Source organism: Chiroxiphia lanceolata, chromosome 4 (genome assembly GCF_009829145.1).
Source record: "Chiroxiphia lanceolata isolate bChiLan1 chromosome 4, bChiLan1.pri, whole genome shotgun sequence".
Taxonomy (NCBI): domain Eukaryota; kingdom Metazoa; phylum Chordata; class Aves; order Passeriformes; family Pipridae; genus Chiroxiphia; species Chiroxiphia lanceolata.
Genome location: NC_045640.1, coordinates 63006899 through 63030681, shown reverse-complemented (window position 1 = coordinate 63030681; position 23783 = coordinate 63006899). Strand labels below are relative to the sequence as shown.

Genomic DNA, 23783 nt, shown 5'->3' with positions numbered 1-23783 from the left:
GGAGCGGGGGGGGGCGGTCGTGGGCAGCCCCGGGAGCATCCAGGGCCTGAGGGGGCCACAGAATCACGGAGCCGGTAGGGTTGGAAGGGACCTCTGGAGATCACCCATTCCAACCCCCCTGACAAGGCAGGGTCACCTGGAGCAGGTGACACAGGAACGCGTCCAGGTCCGTTTGGAATGTCTCCAGAGAGGGAGACTCCCCCACCTGCCTTGGCAGCCTGTTCCAGTGCTCTGCCACCCTCAGTGTAAAGAAGGACTTACGCATGTTGAGGTGAAACTTCTTGCGGTTTAGTTTATGGCCATTGCTCCTCGTCCTGTCGGTGGGCACCACTGAAAAGAGTCTGGCACCATCCTCTTGGCACGTGCCTTTGAGATATTTGTATGTGCTGATGAGATCCCCTCTCAGTCTTCTCCACACTGAACAGGCCCAGTTCCAGCGGTCTCTACTCATAACAGAGATGCTCCGGACCCCTCATCATCTTTGTGACGCTCTGCTGGACCCTCTCCAGCAGCTCCTTGCTCTTTCTTGTACTGAGGAGCCCAGAACTGGACACAGCACTCCAGATGTGTCCTCACTAAGGCGGTGTAGAGGGGAAGGATCACAATTTTGAAAGAAAACTTAGAAAAGTGGGGGTTTGTATATTAACCAGTGTAGCAGCAAAGCCATGTGCTGGTGGCACAAGTCACCTTCAGCCCCACCAGGGCACTGCTGAAGGATAACTTCTGCATCCAGCTGCGCTCCCAAAAAGTCTGTGTACACGCAGTCACACGCAGCTGTGGTTTCTCCCAGCAGTCATGTGCTGGTTTTTTTTTAGTTTGTCGCCAGTGACATCAGTGAGCCTTCTCCCATCCAACCTAATTGCTAAGATGACAGGAGCCTCCTGGATCCAGCAACTGTACAACCCCCAGCAGTTATGGGAAGCAGCTCTTCTCTATGATAGAAGAAAGTAAAACAGCCAGCTACTTCAGAGAGAAGTAAACATTGAAATTATGGTTTGGAAACTTTCAGGGAAAAATCTCTACCCAGACTACTCCCTTTTAAAATCTACACGACCTCTGTGAATTAGCTACTCACATTTTACCTCAACAAACAAAAGTTTATTTTTTGATGCTTGACTAGGTACACACTAAGTAAAAAACAGAACTTCAGGCAGACTGCTGCAAGCCTTTGGCTGCATGCAGGTGTATGCTCCCTTACCCATTCCACCACTTCTCCTAATAAGAAAAGAACCTGCTGGGTGTAATGCCTGTTTCCCTGCTCCACCAATCATTCACTCAAGCTTTTATTTTGCTAGGATGCACAAGATGGTAAACCTGTTTTCTGGATTCTTCAGGTGAGAAGAGTCCAGTACAGGACCTAACTTGTAGATCCCAAGTTGTACAGAAAAGTTGCTGACCCTTAAATTCAAGAACTTGTAATCTCCTCCCTGCAATTGGAATAGATAGGGAGTGATTACTCTAGAAAAGTAATTAAGCTACATTCTAGAATAGTCAAGGTTTTAAGTGCTTGAAAAACCTTGAGAGGCTCCACCCCTCTAATCCCTTAAGCAGTGCCTGAGCTATCAGCATTACAAAGGTGCTGGTGTAGTTCTAAATCCCTTGAGATGTACAAAACTGGCAGCATTGTGACACAGACAGACCACTTTCTCCTCTCTTCTGCACATAGCAAGAGACAACACTTCCATCATCCACTGATGCTGACTCCAAGCATGGTGGTGCTCTCTCAAGACAGGTCAGGAAAAATCATGGGTTGTATTGACCTGTATACACAGTAACCCAGATCTCCAAAAGGTGCACGCCCTCCTCTACAATACTACGCTTACACCACTGTAAGGTGACAGCAAGACTACACACTCACTTAAGTAAGCATTTATTAGAGAATCCTTTAACATGAAATTATACAAATAAAGTTTGTATAAACACAAGTCCACATTGTGTCATAACATGAATGGCAAAAAGAAAGTAAAAACCATAAAAGAAAACTAGTCGGCCGCTATGTACAGTTGGACACAGTCGTGTCATTCACTAAAAGTCTTTTACAAAATAGTCATTTCCTCTCACGAAGATCACCCTCCATTCACTCACGATGCGCTGCGAGATGGCTTTTTTGCTGCAGTACCTCTACCTAAAAAATCAAAGACAAAATGCATATCAGATCTGTGACAGTTACTACAGAATTGTTAAAAGGTCCATTTTCATGAACTGCTTTAAGTCTTCTATATATTCCTTTCTTCACTGTTAAAGATCATATGCATATTTATTAAGGTAACACAAGAGGTTTTCTTACCCCTCAGTAATTTATCTTCCCAAATATTGCCATTCAGCCCATTTAGGAAGCTGTTCCAAAAACAACTGATTTAGACTAATAGGTGGGCTCTGGATCAGGTTTTTTTCCCCACTGGAAACACTGCCAAAAGGGTTTCTAATTATTTGTTTATACATCTATATGACTTATGTGCAACACAAGTCAAGTGAATTTAGTTCAGACAGTTCATATGCATATGATCCTTAATGTTTTTCCAGATTTAAAAGTTCGTTTTGGTTTGCAGATTTCACTATTAGCTATAAAAAGAAAAAAGCAAGCATTAAAATCTTAAAGAATGCACATTTAAAATGAGGTTCCACAATTGAAATACAACACTAAACAGAAGACCAAATGATTAAGCTGTAAAGGCATTTATGTACTTTAACTCCTGTAAAAAACCATTTAAGTTAAAGACACTTAATCTCCAAAAAAGATTAAAAAAAGAAGCCAAAGTCTGAAGTTTTCCACTTTAATCTTTACGCTGGTACATGAAGTTGGAAGAGACCATACCACAGGACAGCGTTTTCTGGTGTATGCCTTGCGCTCTGCCTGCAACGTGCGACCCCAGAGATAGACGTGGTCAGGGTGACACACGGCCTGCAATGAAGTTCCCGCTGGCGGGTACAAACAAGGTATAATGTCAGAGTTAGAAGACAACATTCTTGTTTTCCTTAAGTTGTACCCATTTCAGTACTTTACCTGTTAATACTTCTAATAAGTTTAATTATTCCTCTAGATCACCTGGTACACAACGCAAACCAGAAAAACTCTTATGTTTTTCTGAAGTACTAAAGAAGATAAAGTCACGTTTTTACAAAGTTAAAGATCTATAGACACGTAGGCAAAGCTGGTTTTAAAAAAAAAAAAATAAATTATTTTTTTAAGTTAACGAAAGCTTAATTAAAGGAAAAGTCATGCTACGCAAGTTTTTACTCTTCGTTTGTCTATTGATCTTTAAATTAGATTAGACATACTCAGAGTGGACCTTGCACTCAAGTACACACCTGTTTGCTCAAGTACTAGGTACTGCTTTAGTACGGCTGGTAGTTGTTTTGGTGGTTGCCGCCGCCACGGGACGCCTTTCCGTATGTGCTTTGCTGGCCTGTACGTAACACGAGAGGAAAAAAAACAAAACCCAGAAGCATTAACACCCAACCTCTGAAGGGGACTTCACATACAGCACACCAAGAGATCTCATCTTTAGAGCCATGTGCCGAAAGAGATTTTACAGAGCAGCTTACTAGAAGAGGCCCTTGTTCAAAGATGCACGTTCTTGTTATTGGGAATGAGATCAAATCCACTTACCACTGTAATCTGTGTATCCCGGCCCATATCCATAGTTGGGATAGTTGTATCCAGAGTAATCATATCCTCCATAGCCACTGTAGCTTTGATCGCTATAAGCGCTATTGTAATTTCCATATCCTTGATCGTAATAGTTATTAAATCCTTGATTCCAGTTTTGTCCCTGACCTGAAACCAAGTATAGCAAGTGTAAGTTACAGAACTTATTTCTCTTCTATGTCACTTCATTGAACTTTCAATGGCAATCTTTCTATAGCAGACCTATTACCTGAAGAATCCTCTTACTTCCCTAAGAACAATCATGTTCGAAAAAGAATTGAGGCATCTCATTTGGATACAAGAGATGTGACTTAAGATCTTAAAACACACAGCATTAGAGAAAGACAGCAGGTCATGCTGCTCATAAAACAGCCAGGAAAAGCAAAACAACACAATACCAAAGGCACATGTTACAGCAGCTCCTGCTGTTTTCCTTTAACGGCTGTTTTGGGTCAGGAATTGCCTGAGCACCAAATTGTATCACAAGATCACCCTCACTGTGTTGTGTTTGTTGCACTAACTCAAAGACTGAAATGCATTAACCTGTAACGTAACAGCTGATTGCTTCTGATCCATTTGCAAAGTGTAGCAAAGTGACTGCCATCCTCTTCAGCAAACAGCTCTTGGTTTCTCACCCACGAGCCATCCCTTCATGTGAAAGGGTTAACTGCGCTGACTACACTATCCACTGTGGGTGTGCAAAAGAACCCCACACCCAGCCCACCACTTCGCCACTCGAAGGCAAGCAGAGCAAGAACACACTCCTAAGCTTCCACAAGCAATCACAACCACCAAAATACCATTTAACAGGCTACTTTACTCATTCGGTTTAGAAACAAGACCAGCATAGAGCCTGAGACCTGGTATATCTACAGACACCCGAGTACTTATATTTGTTTAACCATTGAAAACACTCACCCCGTCCACGCCCTCTTCCGCCTCCACGTCCACCAGAAGTATTGCTTTTCCCTCCTTTCTGCTGCTGCTGCTGTTGCCTGTATACCTCCTTGGGCTGTGCTACTTTGATCTCACACTGTAAGGACAGAAATGCTTTAACTCATCAAGAATTTCAAGAGCATTTTGTGAGTTGCTTTCACGGACGCCTGCAGAAATAATCTATTTCACATGCTAAGAAGGAGAGCTTTCATACCTTGCCTGAACCAATCTGATGGTATCTGCTTTCTAGTAACTTCTTTACTGGCTCTTCATCTGTATATGTGATAAAACAGAAGCCCCTCCTTTCATTCGTCTTTGTGTCCATAGGAAGTTCAATATTTTCGATCTGAAATTGAAACACATATAAACAATGCATGAAATCTCTGAGCAACTTTTTATGCCCCCAGAACCATTTGGCAGTGTAGCATCTGTGCTGACTACTTTTGGCAGCTATAAATCAGACCATCACAACACTGCAGAATCATTAACATAGAGATTCAACAATCTCTAGCATTGTATGATCCTGAGCCAACTCTCTCCTCACAAATTCTTCTGTCTTAAGACAGAGCTAAAACTGCACTTGGAAACCAGAGCTGTTGTTATATGCCATTATACTATACCTCGCCAAAAGCACCAAAGTACTCCTTAATCTGTTCTTCAGATGTATCTGGACTCAGCCCACCAACAAACACTTTTTTTGGTGGTTCCTTCCCTTTTAGGGCTTTTGCCCTTTTAGGATCTATTAACTTCCCATCCAGTTTGTGTTCTTTCAGTTCCAAGACCTAAAAAGCAAAAAAGGAAACGAAGTCTCAGACCCGCACCATAACACAAGCCAGCTTCGCGCCATCGATCCCCAGGAAACCCACCCACCTTCTCCACGCTGGCAGCATCCTTGAAGAGCACGAAGCCAAACCCCCTCGACCTTCCAGTGACCGGGTCTGTTTTGATCGTGCAATCCACAACTTCACCGAAGCGAGAGAGGTACTCCGTCAGGTCCTTCTTGCTGGTGTCCCAGCTGAGGCCTCCGATGAACATTTTCCTGAAGGGCAGGAAGTACGTCGGGATGCGGGAGCGGGCGCAGGGAGCGCGGAGGGAGCGCCGGGGCCGCCCCGCGCCCCCATAGGCTGCCGGTGACGTCACGGCCCCGACCGGCTCCCCCCCCCCCCCGCCCCCCCCGCCCCCGCTCCCGTCCCCGCCCCGCGGAAACTGGGTCACCCGCCCGGGACACAAAGGCGGGCGCGGCCATGGGGTGGGAAAGGAAGGCCCCGCACCCTCCAGCGACCGAGCCGCCTCGCCCCTTCCTCCCCGCGCCGCAGGGCGGGCAAAGGAGACGGAGGCGCGATTCTCTCCCTTCCCCTCCCCCCCCAATATCATTCCCGGCCTTACCCGTCGTCCTGCTGGTTCTTGCTCGCGTTAATCTTGGAGCCCTCGGCGAACTCCTCCTGGCCGCCGCTCATCTCGGTCGCGTCCTCCATGGCGGGGCGAGGGCGGCGGGGGTGCTCAGGCGAGCGGCGGAGACAGCAGAGACCTGCGCCCGGCAGAAAATGGCGGCGGAAGAGATCCGGGCACCGCCTCCGCCGCCCTTATATACCCTCGCCGGCAGCCAATCAGCGCAGCCCTGCCGCCCGGCGCCGCAGCGCCCCCGGCGGCTCCCGGCGGTGCTGCAGCGGCCGCCATCGCGCGGGGCCGGGGCGGGCCGGGAGCCGCTGCCCGGGCGGGGACAGCACCGGGGCACCGGGGGACGGGACGGGCGGGCGCCGGGGCTGGGCGGGGCGCACGGGGTGCGTTGTAACGCGTAACCCAGAAACCCCGTTCAGGCGGCGGCGGCGGCGGGGCGGGGCGGGGCGTGGCGGGCGCTCCGGGGGCGGGCAGAGCCGGCGCGGCGCTCCCCCGCCGCCGCCGCGCGTCCCCGGTGCGCCCCACGTGCCGCCGCCGCCGCCATGGGCGTGCTGCCGGTGCCGGCGGAGGTGCGCGCCATCCTGCTGGACATCGAGGGCACCACCACCCCCATCGCCTTCGTCCAGGTGAGTCCCGGCGCCCGGGAGCGCCGCTGGCACCGCGGGAGGCTCCCGTGGCACCGCCGCTGTTACCGTGACCCTCCGGCCCTGGCACCGCGGGGGGCTCCTGTAGCATCGCCGTTCCCGTCGTGACCCCACGGGCTGCCGCCGGGAGGGAAAGCCGTGACCCGTTTTCTGCGTTTTTTCCCAATAATGCTCGTAAGAAAATACGTGTTGTCTTGCCGATCGGCCGCCTCTTCGGTGGCCAGGGGATCAGGGCACAAGTGCTCGGATTCGAGGCAGGTCAGGGATGTTTTTTCGTGGATATAGGGCAGTTGGAGTGCTCGCAGCCTCGTCCGGGAAAGGCCCTCGAGCGTTGCTGTTTCTTTGGTGGCTGGAGCTGCAGCACCGCACCCGGGAATGCGGGGAGCCTGGAGTAAGAGCCCGGAGTTATCCACTGCCTTTTTCCATCGGGAGGGCGGGACAGCCAGGTGCTTCCAGTGTCGCCAGAGCCGCGTGTCCAGCAGCCAGCACTGAGGGAGGGCAGCACAGAGAGCACCCCGGGCGTACCGTGAGGGGCATCGTACGGACGGCGCCTGTGTGCAGGTGGCTTCCCTTGCCGAGGAAAAGGCTTGAGACTGGTGGAAATGCTGGCTTAGGTGCAGAAGCCAGGGGACTGGTAAGCCTGGGAGGCCAGCAGGAGGCATCAGGGCAGGCTGCTATTGAAATCTGCAGTTCTCCAAGCCCTCTCTTGGTCCCTGCCGGGACCGTGTGGTTCGCGAGCAATTCGTTTGTATTTAAGACACCGAACAGATTTATCCCTTCTCCTGCCGTTGACCCGGTGTTTCTCCACGAGACATTGCAGGTTTTGGAGGATCTTTTTAGCCAGTGGGTTACAAAGGTGCTTTGTGACCCACATGGCGGGCGAAGGCTCCTGACAGGCTTTCTAGATGTTTCTGCTAACACGGTTTAACAGCTGAACAGCATGACCTACATCTTTTCCCATCCATGCTCTTCCAGTGCTCTTAAAGAAACGTCAGGCCTAGATGGCATTAAAGCTGCTTCCCTCCCCTCAATATCTCTCAGTTTAAACAGTTTGAACAGTTTAGATTTCTTACTAAGCATCTGTCAGAGCAATGAAGCTGGTTATATCCACCTTTAAGCTATTTTGCTGTCGTGCAAACAACACGCAATATACCTGAGACGCTTTTCTACCCAAAGTCTTCCTGTTGTAGGGAGGCCAAATGAGTTTTGGTTCTCAGCAAAACTCAGTTTGCTGGAAATCCTGCTCCAAATGCTTGGATCGAGTTATTTCACTTGAACTTTCAATTAACCTCCATAATTTCTACTTTCCTTTAAAAGGTCCACTGCTGTTTCTGCAGGCACTTTTATTCTTTAATATTAAAGAATTTTATTTAATCACTTCTTTACTGTTAGAATTACTGAATATGCAAAGTAAGGGAATAGCATGAGTCAGCTGATGGGTGGATTAAGGAAAGATACCAGAAAAGAGAGTATTTGGTGGCCACTAATTAGAAGTCACCAAGTTTTGCCTTTTGCTGGATCCACCCTGGCAGAGTGAATGTAGATGGCAAGGAAGAGATGTGATTTAATAAACTACATCCCCGGGGATTTGCCAGATCTCCTGTAAAAGAACAGATTGTCACTGAACTTAGTGACAGTTTGCATGGAAATTGAGAGAAAAATGGATCCTGGTCACTTGATTACAGGGCTAATTACAGTGTGCTACGTGGGTGTCTACTGACAGTAAAAATACCACCCTTTCTACAGTGGGTTTGACGTTGCTGTAAGCAGTTGCGAAGGCTTAGGAGGGCTGTCAAGCTGTGGTTGCTGAGGAATCTTTCTCCACCGTGCCAAGGTGTACTGGGGCAGCCACATCTCGGCTGGACATTGCTGAGGAGCCTAACCATTCCCCCAGCACACACAGGAGGTGGGCAGAGCGGTGGGAGCTGTGCACAGCAAGCTCCTGTCTCTGCTCTCCAAGGGAAACGAGAAGTGGGTGAAGTTACAAGGGTCAGTAACAGACTTGGTTAAACCTATTCAGGAGTTTGCAGACACCAGCTTTTGCTGAAGGCTGAAGTGGCGGTGAGGGAGGTGTTTCTTTGCAGGATGCAAGGAGTCTTTCTTCCACAAAGACTCCTGACATCCATAAACCATCTGTCCCACTGGCTGTCCACCACTCCAGCTGTCACGTGGGTGTCCCCTCTTGTTCCACAGTCCGATGCATTTGCCAATGGGCCAAGACTTTTACCTTTTTTAAATCCCCCGAATCATGGAATACACTGTGCTTTCAGAGCCTTTTTAGAAGTTTTCTTTGCCAGCACAAGAGCATGAGACACTGGTTTTGGAAAACAATTTGGACCTTTTGGCATCTGAGTTGTAAAGGAGATTAAACCAAGTCAGTGGGTCATTTGCATTTCCCAGTGGATTCTCTGTAATTTCATCCATGATTTAAAAGCTGGTTTGAAAATAAAGGAAATGAGAGAGTAACTGGGGGTATTACAAGGCTGTTGATTTCTCTAGACAAGTTTGTGGTAATTTTTAGGCAATTCGCGTTGTTTATAAAATTTACAAAACAGAAAACACAATATTAGAGTAACAAAATCCTACAGTTCTGCTACCACATCATACTCTGAGGACCACTGCTTTCTTAATTCAGTAACAGATATGCAACGAGGAGAGAGAAATTATGAGTCTCTTTTTGAAGAGAGGTGAGCTCAGGTTAATTTCTTGCCAATAAAGAAAAGCTTGTCTCTATGCCCAAAGGAAGAAGCTCCCTGCCCTACCCCTTGTCCTGAGCCTCTTCCCTCACCCAGAGATGCTGCACAGTGGCTGCTTGTGGCTTCTCACTTGTGAAACACCACTAATGAGAGCAATTTGTAATTATTTCTGGTTGCCCTTGAGATCTTCAGGGAAGTTTGTAATTTTCCTGTGGCACTTCTCCCTAACCCCATTTCATTTTATTTTGTAAGACTGTCCTGTGGAGCTCAGTGTCACTGGACTAGACTTTTCTTTTTAAAAGGTCCTTTAGCTTTGGTGAGAAGTTGAGATGTGTTTTCAGAATTACCTTTGTTAGGACAAGCGCCCCATCCAAAATATAGTAGCATAACTTGTCCATTCAGAGTACATACATCATCAGCCTTGTACTCCTCAGCCCATGGAAATGTGGAGTCACATCTGCCGTTTGAGGCGTTTTTTGACAAGCCCAGGAAAAGTTATAACCCACCTTTCCATCCTAGGGCTTAAAAGTTGCAGCTACATAAACATTTTATGTAAAAAAAAAAAAAATAATCCACCTGCACTCATCTTGGCCCGAGGCTAGCTCTGTCCTGTGACCAGGCAGGCACTCTTGGCAGGCACTTTCACAGGTTGCAGTACTGTAGGGGAAGCTTAAGTTGGGAAAATAACTCTACACACCAGCATGTACCAACAGTTCCTTTTAGAGCAAGTCAGCCTTACCTCTACCAGGTTAAAGGAACAGCCTTTTTCCCTGCCAGGAGACCTTGTTCCCTTACATCAAAGACAACGTGAAGGAGTATCTGCGTGCTCACTGGGAGGAGGAGGAGTGCCAGCGGGATGTCGGACTTCTGAGGAAACAGGTTAAGTAACAGAGCTACACCGTGTCTCTCTGGGTTTTCAGGGCATGCCCTGGGGCTTCAGGTCACTCGGGACTCCCTCGGTCACCCGACATGAGGCCACGTCTCTTTGCCCCTCTCTGTGGAGGCTGCTTGCTTCAGTGGTCCGATTCTCCCCCTCCCAAAGCCTGGGGTTGTGCTCAGGGAAGGGCTGGTGCTTGGAAGGCAGAAGCTCAGCTGCTTCCCTCAGCTCACCTTGGCTTCACGGCCCCTGGGCAGCTGTCCAACCAAGACTTTTCAGCTTTTTGCCTCCACCGTGCCCTTCTCTTGTTGAATACACACCTCTTTGGGAAGCAGTGTGGAGGGGTGGCAGAGTACTTGTCCTGCACAGGGCAGCATATCCTGCCTCTCTACAGGGACACAGCATCAATTTGAGACCCGTGGCTGAAGCCAACAGACACATTCGCTTCTTTACCTAATTTCAGTAATTAAATACTTGAGCAAGTGTAATTCTCATTGGAGTATTTACAATACAGCTACAGTAATGCTAATTGTTTGGTTTGGAAAGTGCAATCCAAGCAAGTGTTTCTAGACACTACCAAAGTCTGAATTTCCCATTGAGAAAAGCATCCAAATAATGTCGTAACCCCTTGTGTGAAGAGCAGTTCAAGCTGTGTCCTGCACAGAGGTGCATGGATGCAGCTGTTAGACCACTTCCCTACATTAAAGGCGTTGAAACTTCTCCACCTCTTCCCTCCCCTCTTTTTATCATGGGTGGTTTCCAGGCTCAGGAGGACTCCAGCTTGGACGGAGCCGTGCCAATCCCTCTGGAGAGCGGAAGTGGGGAAGAGGAGCTGGAGCGGGTCATCCAGGCGGTTGTGGACAATGTGCACTGGCAGATGTCCCTGGACAGGAAGACCACAGCACTGAAGCAGCTGCAGGGTCACATGTGGAGGGCAGCCTACGCCACCGGGCTCGTCAAAGGAGAGTGAGTAATTGCGTGAGTAATTGTGGGCCTCTTCCTGTGGGGCAAGTATGGGGTCCATCTTTCCTAGACATTTATTAGCAGAATAGCTGCTTAAGCTGTTCCTGGGAACAGCCCCACATAGAAATGCAAATAGGATCACTGGCTCAGTGGACAAGCCAATGTGTTTGTGTTCAGTCATGGCTTAAGCCAGGCCACTGCTGTTGTGGAACCAGCTGCAGGCACTTCATTTCAAACTTGATCATGCAGTAAAACTCAAATCCACTGAGCTTAATCTTTGGATCTAGGCAACAAAGAGCTTACAGTAACCTAGGGACTGACCAAGTTCCCCTTGGGAAGAGCAAGTAGGTGAGAGTGTTTCTCCTTAAGGAATAATTGGCAGGTACGTGCTGGAGAACCGCCAGTTATCCAGCAACCTGAGCAGGGTCCATAAACTAGACGGGGTCTGACCAAAGAAACAGGGTAATGGAAGCATGACACGGAGCGAGTCTGCTCCCACAGGTGGTGGAACATTCATCGGGGACAACTGCATTAAAAAACTTGGAAAATGTCTCAATATTTATCTAGAGAGATTTCTTGATAAACCAAGAGGCTAAAGCACAAGTATGAACTTCTTACAGTTCTCCGTCTTGCATTTTTTATCCCCGAGTTGCACTTGTATTTTGGAACAAATATAAACAAGCCAGGGTTGCAGGGTCAAGTCCTTTCAGTCATTTCCTCCTGGTTTGTCTTTTACCTGTGTGTTTCCTGCCTTTCCACTTCTTTTTGTCTTCAGGTCCCTCTTTATGTTCCAGCCACAACACAAGAGTGCATAAGTAGGGACAACTGCAGCTAAGCTTGATCTTCTTATTTAGGCTAAGAAATACTTGGTTAAACTATGCATTTCAAATTTCTAAGTAAGTAAAAGAAGCCCTAAAATTCGCAGAGTGTTTTGTCAAAGGAAGAATGAGGAAGAAGAAAATGAGCTCACTGAAAAATGTAAACATCCACCAGAGAAAGTAACAAAACCCAAAAACAAGCGAAAAGAGACAGACATCCTGTTGGTTTTGTTTATAAGACAAGGCTAATTGTCTTATAGTGACCCAAAAACTGTGTAGAAAGCCTTGTACTTGGCCTCATCTAAGGAGGGAAGTCTCTAAAGTCTCCTCCTTGCCCAGCTATATCTGGCACATCAGTGTCTGAAATCCAGGCCCTGAACTTAGCACATGAAAACACAAGGATGGCTGGGAGTTTCTGCCATACAACCTCAAAATATTTTCAGTTGACACCAGAGACATTATTAAATAACTGTGGAAAAAAAGTGAAAAGAAGCTAGAGATGAAGAAGGGGCCAGCTGATTGCTGCAAATCTGCAAAATGTAGTCCAACACCTCCTTTTGCATGTGAGTCCTCTTTCTTTAGGCATCCAGATTCCCTTTTCAGGGCAGTACCTTTGGGCTTTGGCCCAGGTGGCCACACAGAGCTGTGCAGTGCAGGTGGGAAGGCTGCGGTTTGGACTGGGATCATTCCCTTGAGATCTCATCTCCTCCAGCTCCTCTCTGCAACCTTCTACCACATCAGACTGAGATCCTTTCCCTACCTCTGTGAGGCTGTGGCTTTTCCTTACCAACCATCCCACGTATTATTGAGGGACTTACTGTCAGCCTCACTTTGTCCCTCCTGGGCATCCTCTAGCCTTCAGTATCCCCCAGTACATGGGTCATCTTCGAAATGTCCACAAAAAGAACTTTTACTTACATATGTGTGGGGCACTGGAGAGATCTCGTGGTATAAATGAGAAGCAACAACAGACACGTCCATTAGCAGTTGCCTTGGCTTTGGTCCTCCTTCCTTCTCTTACAGCTTTGCTCCTCTGGCTGGGCTTGTCTTCAGGTGGCTACTTCCCAGAGTTAGATGGAGCTCACATTTTGAGGCTTGTCAGCCCATTGCTAGACCAGTATCTTCCTTTCCCAGCACTCTGCAAGGCCAGAAGAATAAGGGGAGGGATGCTGCTGCCTACAGAAGGAGAGTTAGTTCACCCTCTGTGTTGCCAGGGACATGTCTGACCCATGGTAGTACTGTACAACCCAACCCAGTTGCTGAATAGAGTAGCTCTGACCTCAGTCCCTTAGGGGACACTCCTTCCCTGAGTTGTTCTCTGGCTTCAGAGAGTTTGTACAGTGCCATTCATTCGGCTCCTGTAGCTGCAGCCTTGTCTCAGCTCCTCCCTGTGCATGGTTGGGGCCTGAACCCACGCTGTGGCTTTGCACCACATGGATGCAGCTTACAGCCAGAGCTCTTAGCAAGAGGGAGGTCTTTGTTGCTTGCAAGGCAGGTGGGACTCAGAATGCAAGAGCCTGTCTTCTCTGTGCCCCACTTATTCCTCCCTTGCAGAGAAAAGTGATGGGATGACATTTTCCCCAATCTTCCCTTCCCTCCCCACATTGAAGGGGCTGGAGAAACTGCTGCCAGATGTCTGGAGCACTTCATCAAAGCTGCTGTCTGCATAGCAATCTGTGAGCTGCTCAGCTGGCCAGAGCTCAGAGTACATCACTGCTGCTGAAACAGACTCCCTGGTTGCAGGGCCCTTGAACAGATTGAGAATGGAGTCCCCTTGCAAACTAATGGGACAGTTGTCACAGTGCCTGGATAAAGGTGTAACTCCAGGTGCCCCTGGATTTGCCCTTACCTGCCGTCCTGTTTTGCTCCAGAATCTTTGAGGACGTGGTTCCAGCCATCCGGAAGTGGCGGGAAGCGGGGATGAAGGTCTATATCTACTCTTCAGGCAGCATTGAAGCCCAGAAGCTTCTGTTTGGATATTCTACAGAAGGTGATATCCTAGAGGTAGATAACCTTACCACCTTCCTTACAGCTTCTCCCTCTGCAGAGCCCTCCCCTCCCACAAGCCCTCTTGCTGTAACACTTGGTGAATGAAGTCTGGGACAGGAAGGTGGGGGAGTGGGTTTGACCCACGGGAGTTAAGCTCAGCCAGTTGACTCTGCTGGCACGGCTGCATCGGCCCCTGGTTCCCATGGTAGAAAGGAAAGGGGAAGGCTCGCTCAGGAGTGAGGTTCAGCCCTGCTCTTCAGGTGGCATTCAGCAGTGGCCTGTGCTTCTCTCTCTGTTTCAGCTCTTTGATGGCCACTTCGATACCAAAATAGGCCCCAAGGTAGAAAGTGAGAGCTACAGAAGGATTGCCGCCAGCATTGGGTGCGCCACCAACAACATCCTCTTCCTGACGGATGTCCCACGAGGTAGGTGGCCTGCCAGCCCTGCTGGTTCTCACCTGTGCAGGGGAGGCAGGTGCTCTTTAAACACATGCTGCTGACTTGTCCCAACCACCCCAGAAACGCTGCACACCGCTTTGCTTCAGCACCTCCCCTCTAGCTGTTGCCATCCTCCCTCCTTACACACTCGGGCTTGCACACAGCAGTGGGATGTCTGTGAGCAGCACTGCAGTGAGGGAAAACAGGTCAAGTAGAAAACCTGCCTTTGCACCAGCAAGCAAGGAGAGACTGTTAAAGCGGAGCAGAGCAGAGCATTTGCTGAAGCAGTTGACATGTCCCACTTACAAACAGGGTCAATGGTTTGACCCGTGCTCAGGGGAACTGATGTAAAGCTGTGCTGCTACGTGGCACATGCTGGTGGCTGGTTCTTTGTGCCACTTACGGTTAGGTTGTGTTCAGCAGCAGGAAAACATTCCTCCTGGTTGCCAAGAGTTGACCCCTGGAAAGCCAGGATTAGGAAGCTAATTTAATGGCTTGTCTTTGCTGGAAACATCTTTCTGGTAGAAGTAGCACTGGGTTGCAATCTCAGTCTAAACCAACCCAGTCCCCAGGAGTCAGTCCTTACCTCCGCTCCAGCCCTCCCAGAGCTGCTGGGAGCTTGTAGTTACCTCCTTTTCCCTGGATCACCTCCTTGGATTTCCTCTTGTACTTAGGAAGCAAAAAGAAGCTTGTAAGAAGTGACTGGGCCGGGGTGGGGTGTGGATTTGACTCACTAATACCACAGCCTGACCACAGCCCAGCTACCCTGTGACAGGAATCCAGCTGGAAGGTGCCTTGAACAGCCATCAGCTGGGAGAGGGGAGGGGATAGTGAGGCAGCCAGCTCCTGTCCGCTCATGTTACCTGGCAGCTACAGCCATCCACAGCAGGTCTGCCAGGAGCTGGTTCCTCTCTGGAGCCCTGCAGCACCACGTGCAAACTGTGCTTTCTCAGTCTCAACCTTTAAAAGCATTTCAGTGCTTTGGGGATCTTCAGGCCTTAAAGACCTTGATGTGAAGAGGTCGGTAAGCAGATCTCATCTCCGCTCTCCCCACCTCTGTTTGTTTCAGAAGCCAATGCGGCCGAGGAAGCGGATACTCACGTGGCTGTGGTGATCAGACCAGGCAACGCAGGACTGACAGACGATGAGAAATCGTATTACAGCCTCATCTCGTCTTTCACCGAACTTTTCCTGCCTTCCTCCACTTAGGGAAAGCGGTGCACGCACAAAAGACTGTGCTTCACCTGAATTGTCCTTGTGAAACATTAGGTAATTTTGTCCATAATAAGAATTCAAAACCAAATCCACATCATGTCTCGGACCCACAACCAGTGCAGGCAGGTATGGATGGACAGTACGGTGTGGGGTCCCTTGCGCAGTAGGACGGAGGCCTGCTGCCAGCTGGAGCTGGGAACAGGGTGAGGAGCAGCACCCATGAGCCCTGCTGTTCCTCCCCTTTCCTGGCTAGCAGTTAGCTAAGGAGATGCTTCCTTCAGAGTCACCCACTGAAATCTGGTGCTGAGATGCCCCACCATGAGCTCTGTCAATTTTAGCAGCAGTCTGCAAGCAAGGTTTATGTCCCTTGTCCCAGAGGGACCCCTGAGGACCATGAGGGGATATGATCTCCTCCCTGCAAATGGGGTTGCTGGCTAAGTCAAAACTTTCAAAGTTAGGATTCCCAAAGGAAAATGCCAGCTGTGGGCTGTAACACAGTAGCTGACACAGAAAAAGCCAGCCCTTGCTGCAGGCAAGCTCTTTAGATGAAGAACAACATATATATTTGCTATATCTGCAGCAGGCCTAGGTACAAAACAGTACAACTTGCATATGGAAGCTGCTTAGAGCTACACAGCCAGCCTACCAGAATGGAGTAGAGTATATATAAGTATAGCTTTAAAAATTAAATTCTGGACACACTCCACTGCTGCATTGTGGTGCTGGGCTATAGGATATAACTGGCTGAACACCAAAGTCAGCTTGACTGCATTTCTGAAGTATCTCAGCACTAAGCCATGGAGCTCCTCCTCAGTAGCCAACACCACCCAGTCACCCATTCATAGCACTGGTCAGCTGTGGGCAAACCTTGACAAACTGCTCCCGGGGGGACATCCTGCTGCATTTAATGAGAATTAAAACCCTGACCTGTTCACCCTACCTAAATTGTGCCAATGTATATCAGATGGTCATGGAGCTTTTCCTAATACAGTAAATAAAAAGACAATTTGGCTTTCATTGTGTTCACTCCATCACAGTATTTAGCCTTCCTGTCTATCATCAGTGATCCCAGCACTTAAAGGCAATTTTTTTTTTTTAAAATCTGCAAACACTTTGTTGTCCTGCTTTCACCTTCCCCAGTCCTTTCTCTGAAGCAGCAGCCTTGTCCTGCCAAGGAAGCTGTATTACCTCACTGACCGCTTTAGGGTTTCAGCTGGTGCTCAGTGGGGGTGCAGGAGTGAGAGCCACAGATAGGTTATACCTGGTAGGAGTGGAGGCAGAGGCAATCTGAAATCCCTGTTCCCTGCTGCTGGCACTTTGTGCAGGGGTGTCACTTGCTGTGTACTGAGCAATGGCACTTGAGCTTGCCCTCCCAGACAGACAAAATACAAGATTAACATGTGTGCTGCCTTCCTGAGCTGTGATCTGCACCTACAGCTCTCCCTGTTGATGGAGGCTGCTGTGTAAAGGACAAGCAAGAGATTGGTGTTTGGGGAGGAAACCACATCATGCCAGCACTGCCCTTCTAAAACTTTGATAGTAGCAAGGTTGGGCTGTGGGGTAGCTGGTCTTGGATGCCTCTCTGGGCTGTGTAATCAGTGTGATCCTGCTCCTAGAAAGAGCCAGCTAATTAGTGCTGTTGCAATAAGTGTAGCTGCATGGCTGAATAGTTCCTGGCTTCCTTAAGTGATACTGTTAATCATTACACTGTAAATACTCACCTTTTGTTTTGCCTTTGCTGTCAGAAAGCTATGCTTGGGGTAGGGGACAAAAATAAAACTCACTTTCTCCATAAAAGCACTTTATTTAGTGGTCATGTTTCAGTGTATATCAGTTGTCACTTAGTTGTACTGAAATGTGCTGTTAGAAATACTCTAAGAAATGTACAGAGTTATCACTAAAAACCTGAAGTTCAGTTTGGATTGCATATAGGAAAAGGAGACAAAGGAAAAAAAATAATCACATCATCTTTTTTCCCTTTGATAAAATTACAAAATATAAAATGATAAACTGAAAGTATTAATTGATTAGGGAAACAAAAGTCACAGTGGACTATTTACAGTAAAACACCCTTACAATAAATTGCTGTTTTGTGCTCCATATGGATTGAGTGAGTGTGCCTATGTGCCAGGATCCCCACCTGTCCATTCTCCAGACTGTCCATGCCCAGGAGGAGCTCCCTGGATGAGCTGCTGGGGAGCCCAGCACCTTTCACTGCTGTGTCCTTGGGCCACCCTCAGGACATCCTTCCAGGAAAGCTTTCCACTAACGACACTGCTTCAAGGAGGAAGCCTTCAGCAATCCACATCAACTCTCTGTTGGCCAGAAGTGCTCTGGATTTATAACAGCTGCCTGAGAACAAATTTTGGTGCACAGAAGATAAAGGGCTGGCTGAAAGCTGTCTACTTACATTAGTTTGTCTCAACTGTTTCTCCTTTCAGGAGAGGCCTCTGACCTTTGCAGAAGACTGCCCTTGTACCTTTTCCCTGTCTTGTCAGAAATGCCACAGAGCGGTACAGTTCCCCTTCAAAGGCCTTTTCCTACCATATTAATTTCTGCTTATTTTCCTGCAGCTCAGACAAGATGCCAGCTTAAACTGAGTCTGATTTGTGGAAGAAAATAGGAGCCATGTTCATGAGAAGCAAGTCCCATCACTCCCCTTCCCAGCCAATACAGCAGCCTTCCCAAAATGAGGTTTTCAAATGAGCTTTGAGCTCTTGCTTTTTCTTTGAAAACAGACCTTCTGTTTGAAAACCTCCCTTTAGGAAGGGAGAATCCCATCTGATTTTGCTATTCCTTTTTTTCACCTCCAGCCCTCAGGCCACATCACCCAACCTTGGGGGCAGAACTGCCTCCCTGCACCTTGGAAGCCCATGTAAACCTGTGGCAGACGCCACTCAGGACAACTGACCACACTGAGAGGTCCAGAACCCAGGCCTACTGTCAGCACGTCTGAGATTTGGCTTGTAAGTGCACAAGGAGCAAAACCAAACCTTGTGTCCAGAACCACCTGCAGTGGTACTGTTCTCATTGCAGACAAGCCCAGCGTCTCTAACACAATGTTTTCCCCCTCAGTGAACAAAAAAAAAAAAAAAAAGCAAAGGTTTTGAAATACTATACACAATGTGTGGTGGAAGCACTACACACTTAGAAAGAGCAGCCTTTTCTGGGTCATCTTCAGAGCACACAGACATTCTCATCTTAATTCAGCACCTCACTTCCCCCAGTCCCCACTGTTGAGTCTGAGCCATGAAGCCAAGCACAGCACCCCACTGTGTCATCTCCTCTGGCCTGGGGACGATCTGCCCAGCTACAAGGCAGCATTGGCCAAGTCCTGCTTCCTGATCACAGCACAGTTTCTTTCAAACCCAGATTTACCATCAGCTGCTTTCCAGGCCCGCAGAAATGCCTGCCTGCTTGCCAGAAAAGCCAGTTGGGGTCTTCCACTGTCTGATTCCAAATTCTGAAGAAACAGATGCTCTTTCTCACCCTTCCAAGTTACCCCAGTTGGCAGCAAAGAAAACAACTCAGGAAAGACACAGAAGATGCAGTCTGGTGACTCAGGAAGGCTCCTGAAGACTCTTGGTGCCCAAAGAATTCTGCTTCCATCACCACCTCCTCTGCAGAGTAGGCTCAGAAGGACCTGTCTCGGAGAGGCATTGCAAGGACTGGCTGTGGAACGTTTTGAACAACAGAGGTGTGACAGAGCCACTCAGTCCCTGGTAGCATAAACTAAACAGCTTGTGCTTTCTCATGCTGCCACCGAGAAGGATCTGCTCCTCTTCCAGTGAATACCGATTTTTGTTTGGCTCTTAGCGGGACAGCCACCCCTCAGAGCCCTTTGGCAATACGATCATGATTGCACATGAAAACAAACTCATAAAAAAAGTGTAAATGAGGTTATGTTTAACCCATGAGACCACACCTGCCCCCCTCCCCCCTGCCAGAGGACAGGCTACACCTGATCTGTTTGGTACTCGGAGGCTTCTGATAAGCTTTCGGAAAAGCTCAGAAAGTTTTCCTGGTATTCAGAGCAAATGATCTCAAATCTGTAATGCCTGAACTCCACTGCAAAGGTGCCAAAGTAGCACAGGAAGCACATCACCAGGCCCCACTGGATCCTGGAAGCGTGCATGTGAATGCCCTGTGCCATGAGGATGAAATCTGGAAGAGGAAGGGTCAAGGAGAACTAGTGAGAGCAGAGACACCGACCGGTATGAGAGAAAGCCAACAGGGAAGACAATCTTAAACAATCAAAGTCACACAGATGACAGTCAACCCATCCAGCCATCCTGAGGAGAGTGTGAATGGGGATGCCAGAGAAGAAAGGGATGTCAGGGGTCCAGTGATGCCCATGGAGCACAAGCAGCTCTCCTATACCAGGGCTTCCTGATCTCAGATCAGGCTGATAAACATTTTGAGAGGGAAAGATTTAGGTGCAGAGAAGTAAGTGCCTTGCTCAAGCATCCAACTAGCCAGGGACAGAGCCAGCAAGCTGGGGATCTGGCTGTGGGCCTCTACCTGCCAAGAGCCTCCCAGTGGGAACTGGATCAGAACTCTGTACCACAGGCAGTGGGAACACCTTTCAACCTACACTATGAAATCTTTCATTCTCTTTAGATCACCTGCAAAATCATCCCTTCATTTGAAAACTGGAAGCATCACTCTACACAGTATGGCATGTTATACTGAGAGGAAAAAGAAACTGTCCTCCAGGCTCATGTGCCCATGTGCTTGGACTGCATATTGCCTGGCATCAGGGTCTCACTGCTGTACCTTGGACTGTGTTGCAGCACTCCACAAAAGCAATTCTGAGCTTCCCTAAAGCAGAGGACACCTTCCTGAGCTGAGGACCTGCCCTAGCCCAATGCACATCTTTAAACCTACCGTCTCTCGCATCTGTCAGGATTTCCTCTGCACTCCAGGTGTGCAGGATCACACATCTTCACAGGTAAAACAAACAAACAAGCAGCCTTTCCCATGCTTTAACTGCACAACAGCAGGTAATTGGAGACTTTTCATCTTGGGCTTAGTGTAAGCAATGAAAGCTTCACTTCAGCAAACAGCATTTTGTGTCTGGCTTTAAGGATCTTCCACTTTTCCTGTAGTGCAAGGGTTATGCACAAACTGCATGGAACAGGGAACCAGCCCCTGGCCATTGCAAAGCTGGCGGGAGGGTGCAGAATGGGACTCCTGCCTCAGCCTGCCCCTCTTCACAGAAGGCCTTCAGTGCCTCAGTACTGAGCAGCCAGCTGGGAAGGGCTGGGAAGAGCTGTAGAGGGCTGGGCACACCCAGCGTGTCAGTACAGGAGCAGCTATGCCCTGGCTCACCTGGCTGCTCCTGCTCCCGGCTTAGCGGAAACCTCTGGAGACGTCAGCGCAGCCAGAGCTCCCCACGTGCAGCCCTACCCCAGACACAGTCAGGAGCTATTGGCTTGAGGCAAGGGGAGGAGGGGAGCACCACAAGAACCCTGCATCTCCCACGTTATGTACACCAAAGCCTGATGCTCAGCTACAAATTTTTTCAAGGAAGCTCAAGGGGTGACTGATGTCACATCTTCATGTCAATCTGCTATTCCTCTGGACTCTGGCTGAAACGTTCAAACCCAGACAGGTCAATAAGGAATTGTTTTAAGAACAGGCTGTTCCCCAAAGAGGGGGATAAGCTTATTCCTCAGCATTTATTCCTGCCCTCTTGTTTAACCCAGCAGTAATGTTGATGCTACTATGCATTGAATGGATCCACCCCAAATAAACACCCAGAGCACATCAGTGCTGGTGCGAACAGAAGGGCTGGAGGGGGTCTTACAGGCATGAGGTGTAGAGGAAGCCACACATACATCCAGTCTGAGTGACCACAGACCCCACAGCACAAATCCCATTTGTAAAGCACTTAGTTTTAACCTGAAGCCCATGTCACCCAGCAGCTCTTGTCTGTGATAACTGTCCTAAAAGGCAGAGCTGGATATAGCACTCTGGAGCATTTCAACAAACACGTCAAAATCTTTTCATCTTCAGAAACCCAATTTCTTCCACTGTTCCTTTGTTCTCCTGGGAATTTTTATCTCAATATTTTTCATAGTCTTAAATGTTACTGCGTAGGTAAGAGTGGTGCCATTAAATCGCACAGATACTATTCAATATTGTAACCACTTTGGATATCACTAACTAAGAAGCTTTACAAACATTTATGAAGGAACTGAGCCCATCTGTGAAGCAGTGCATCCAGGTAAAACACAAGTAGCAAAATGAGCCAATCATAGGGCAGTGCCATGAAGACAAACTGAGTAGCATTCCTAAATTGTTTGAGATGCTAGGGCAGATGTGGGAAGAGCCAATGTTCTCTGCTGCAGAAAGCGTTGGACACATACGATACCTGGATTCCCAGGGAGCCAGACAAAAGGATACAGAGCACCACGCAGAGGGTGATGCTGGCTGAGAGAGCAACTCGTGGAATCCCGGCTTTCCGCCCTTCATTCTTCAGGTTGATCTTGAGGGTAAGGGCAGACTGGATCCAGCATGCCAAGGTTCCAAAGCCAAAGGTCAGCGATGTGCCCACATTGTGGATCTCCTCATCGTTGGAAAGCTAAGAACAAACAAAACGGTGATTGTTTGGACACCACAGGAATTACTGGGTAGCTAATTGGATTGCTGCTGAGGTGGGATGGGGGAGAGTGAGAATCACTGAGGTGTGAGGCAGAGATGCTGTATCATTTCTTCTGGCAGAGGTGTAAGGTGTAACATAACCAAGATGAGCTGACAGCTGTCACAGTTGAGCAGATCACCTGCCCAAAGCTCAAGCACAATGGAAAATGCAGTTGCTTGGGGACTGCCTCCACAGCTCTCTGACAAGACTCACAAATGCAGAGCTCTGAAATAAACCCTTCCCTGGCTCAAAGCAATGGTCGGGGCAGGCAAGGACAACCCCCTGGGTCTTGTACAGCTCCTTGCAATGGATGCAAATTGTGCAGTCTTCAGTGCCAGTTGCAGGGAGCAGTGCTGCCTGGGGCAGTGGGTAGCCAGAGCCCTGACACCTCCACCGAGCTAGCACATGCCAAAACACAGGTACATGCTCCTGGTTTGGCAGATTTCTCCAACCAAATTCCATGTCCTGCCCATCCTTGACCATTGACATCTGAGGCAAATGAACCCAATCTCTCTGGAGTGCAAGTGCTTCTCTGTTCCTTGAGCTGCCATGTCTCACAGGGCACAGTGACTGTGCAATACTGCAAGGCTAAAAGGCAGCCAGGTTCAATAAGCAAGAGTCTGCAAAGAGACCCCTTGAGGCTGCAAATCCATTCACCAAGTCCAATATTAAGCCAAACAATTTCCCTTTCCCCTCTGCCTCTGAGGCTTTTTCAGAAAAAGAAACCATCGACCTGTAATTTCTTTCTGCAGCCTCAATTCCTGTTCGGTGATTTTACAAATCCCTATCAAATAGGACACAATCTACAGGATAACAATCTTGGTGCTGTGCCTCCACTGATCCTCTCCTCTCTACCCTGAATTTTTTCTAAGGGTAGGTCCAAATCATACTACAGGCAAAAATAACATTGAGCTGCCTTTCCCAGGGTAGTCTACACTGCAAAGGACTCACAGTTATAATGTTCCTCTAAAACAACTAATCTGTAATTTTCCAGAAATATGATTTAATGCCACATCCATCTTAGCAGTCAGCTTAGCACGGACTAAGTTCTCATTACCACATGCTTTCATGTCTGGCAAAAGATCTAAGCAAGGATACAGATGACTAACACAGAGCAGATAATTAGTTCAGAATTTATAACCTGGAAGACCAGGTCCATAAAAGTCAAATTATCTCACACCTCATTCATAAGGAAAAAAGAAGTCAACTGTAAAAGACACAAAGTTCCTGCAATTATTCTATAACCCAAGGGGGTACTCACCCTTTAGAAAACAAGTACCTTTTCATATTGGCTCCCTATTTGCAAAGTGAGGAAAGTAGCCTACACTGACCTTTCTCAGTTCCTGCCATTACTGGGGGTCATTACTTGCACCCCAGTGAGAGGGAGAGCATCAGAGTCAGCAAAGGGACGGGGAAACCCAAGCGCTGCTGACTTGAACGCCTTGATTTTCACTGCAGACCTAACAGACACACCCGTGAAGGCAGCAGACATCCATCCCTACAGATGTGGCAGAT

The 23783-nt window shown here is 48.4% G+C and overlaps 3 protein-coding genes across 8 annotated transcripts in view; 1 reads left to right on the top strand and 2 right to left on the bottom strand.

The window, feature by feature from the left end:
* Window positions 1-1853: 1853 nt before the first annotated feature.
* HNRNPDL (heterogeneous nuclear ribonucleoprotein D like) lies at window positions 1854-6159 on the bottom strand. 3 transcript variants are annotated; one of them, XR_004356589.1, is made up of 9 exons: window positions 5972-6159; window positions 5456-5624; window positions 5206-5367; window positions 4800-4931; window positions 4568-4682; window positions 3611-3778; window positions 3310-3407; window positions 2816-2919; window positions 1854-2125 (listed from the first exon to the last, which is right to left on the bottom strand). XR_004356589.1 is itself a non-coding variant. In XM_032685293.1 (8 exons), the coding sequence occupies exons 1-7, from the start codon at window positions 6058-6060 to the stop codon at window positions 3337-3339; spliced, it is 906 nt and encodes a 301-aa protein (XP_032541184.1). In that variant the 5' UTR covers window positions 6061-6159; the 3' UTR covers window positions 1854-2125; window positions 3310-3336. The 3 variants fall into 3 exon arrangements, 2 of the variants coding, with proteins under 2 accessions (XP_032541184.1, XP_032541183.1); XM_032685293.1 differs by lacking the exon at window positions 2816-2919; XM_032685292.1 differs by having other exon boundaries at window positions 1854-3407.
* A 330-nt stretch (window positions 6160-6489) lies between these two features.
* On the top strand, window positions 6490-17422 carry ENOPH1 (enolase-phosphatase 1). Its single transcript, XM_032685296.1, has 6 exons — window positions 6490-6609; window positions 10101-10202; window positions 10964-11166; window positions 13853-13985; window positions 14272-14395; window positions 15477-17422. The coding sequence occupies exons 1-6, from the start codon at window positions 6526-6528 to the stop codon at window positions 15614-15616; spliced, it is 786 nt and encodes a 261-aa protein (XP_032541187.1). The 5' UTR covers window positions 6490-6525; the 3' UTR covers window positions 15617-17422.
* Window positions 17407-23783, bottom strand: part of TMEM150C (transmembrane protein 150C) — a 29240-nt gene continuing 22863 nt past the window's right edge. For all 4 annotated transcript variants that reach the window (XM_032685298.1, XM_032685297.1, XM_032685300.1 and 1 more), the window contains exons 8-9: window positions 22031-22208; window positions 17407-19786 (exon numbers count right to left, since the gene is read on the bottom strand). In XM_032685298.1, the coding sequence (XP_032541189.1) occupies window positions 19578-19786; window positions 22031-22208 (387 nt within the window). In that variant the 3' untranslated portion in view covers window positions 17407-19577. The remainder of the gene's footprint in view (window positions 19787-22030; window positions 22209-23783) is intronic.

What these genes read in the sequence shown, in the direction of transcription:
- HNRNPDL (XM_032685292.1), bottom strand. Translation starts at nt 6,060, where the DNA reads ATGGAGGACGCGACCGAGATGAGCGGCGGCCAGGAGGAGTTCGCCGAG. An exon ending in CGGAAGAGGGCGTGGACGGG is followed by an intron (nt 3,779 to 4,567) that starts GTGAGTGTTTTC and finishes ACTTGGTTTCAG; the next exon opens with GTCAGGGACAAAACTGGAAT. An exon ending in GGGATACACAGATTACAGTG is followed by an intron (nt 3,408 to 3,610) that starts GTAAGTGGATTT and finishes TGTTACGTACAG; the next exon opens with GCCAGCAAAGCACATACGGA.
- ENOPH1 (XM_032685296.1), top strand. Translation starts at nt 6,526, where the DNA reads ATGGGCGTGCTGCCGGTGCCGGCGGAGGTGCGCGCCATCCTGCTGGAC. An exon ending in ACCGGGCTCGTCAAAGGAGA is followed by an intron (nt 11,167 to 13,852) that starts GTGAGTAATTGC and finishes GTTTTGCTCCAG; the next exon opens with AATCTTTGAGGACGTGGTTC. An exon ending in CAGAAGGTGATATCCTAGAG is followed by an intron (nt 13,986 to 14,271) that starts GTAGATAACCTT and finishes TCTCTGTTTCAG; the next exon opens with CTCTTTGATGGCCACTTCGA.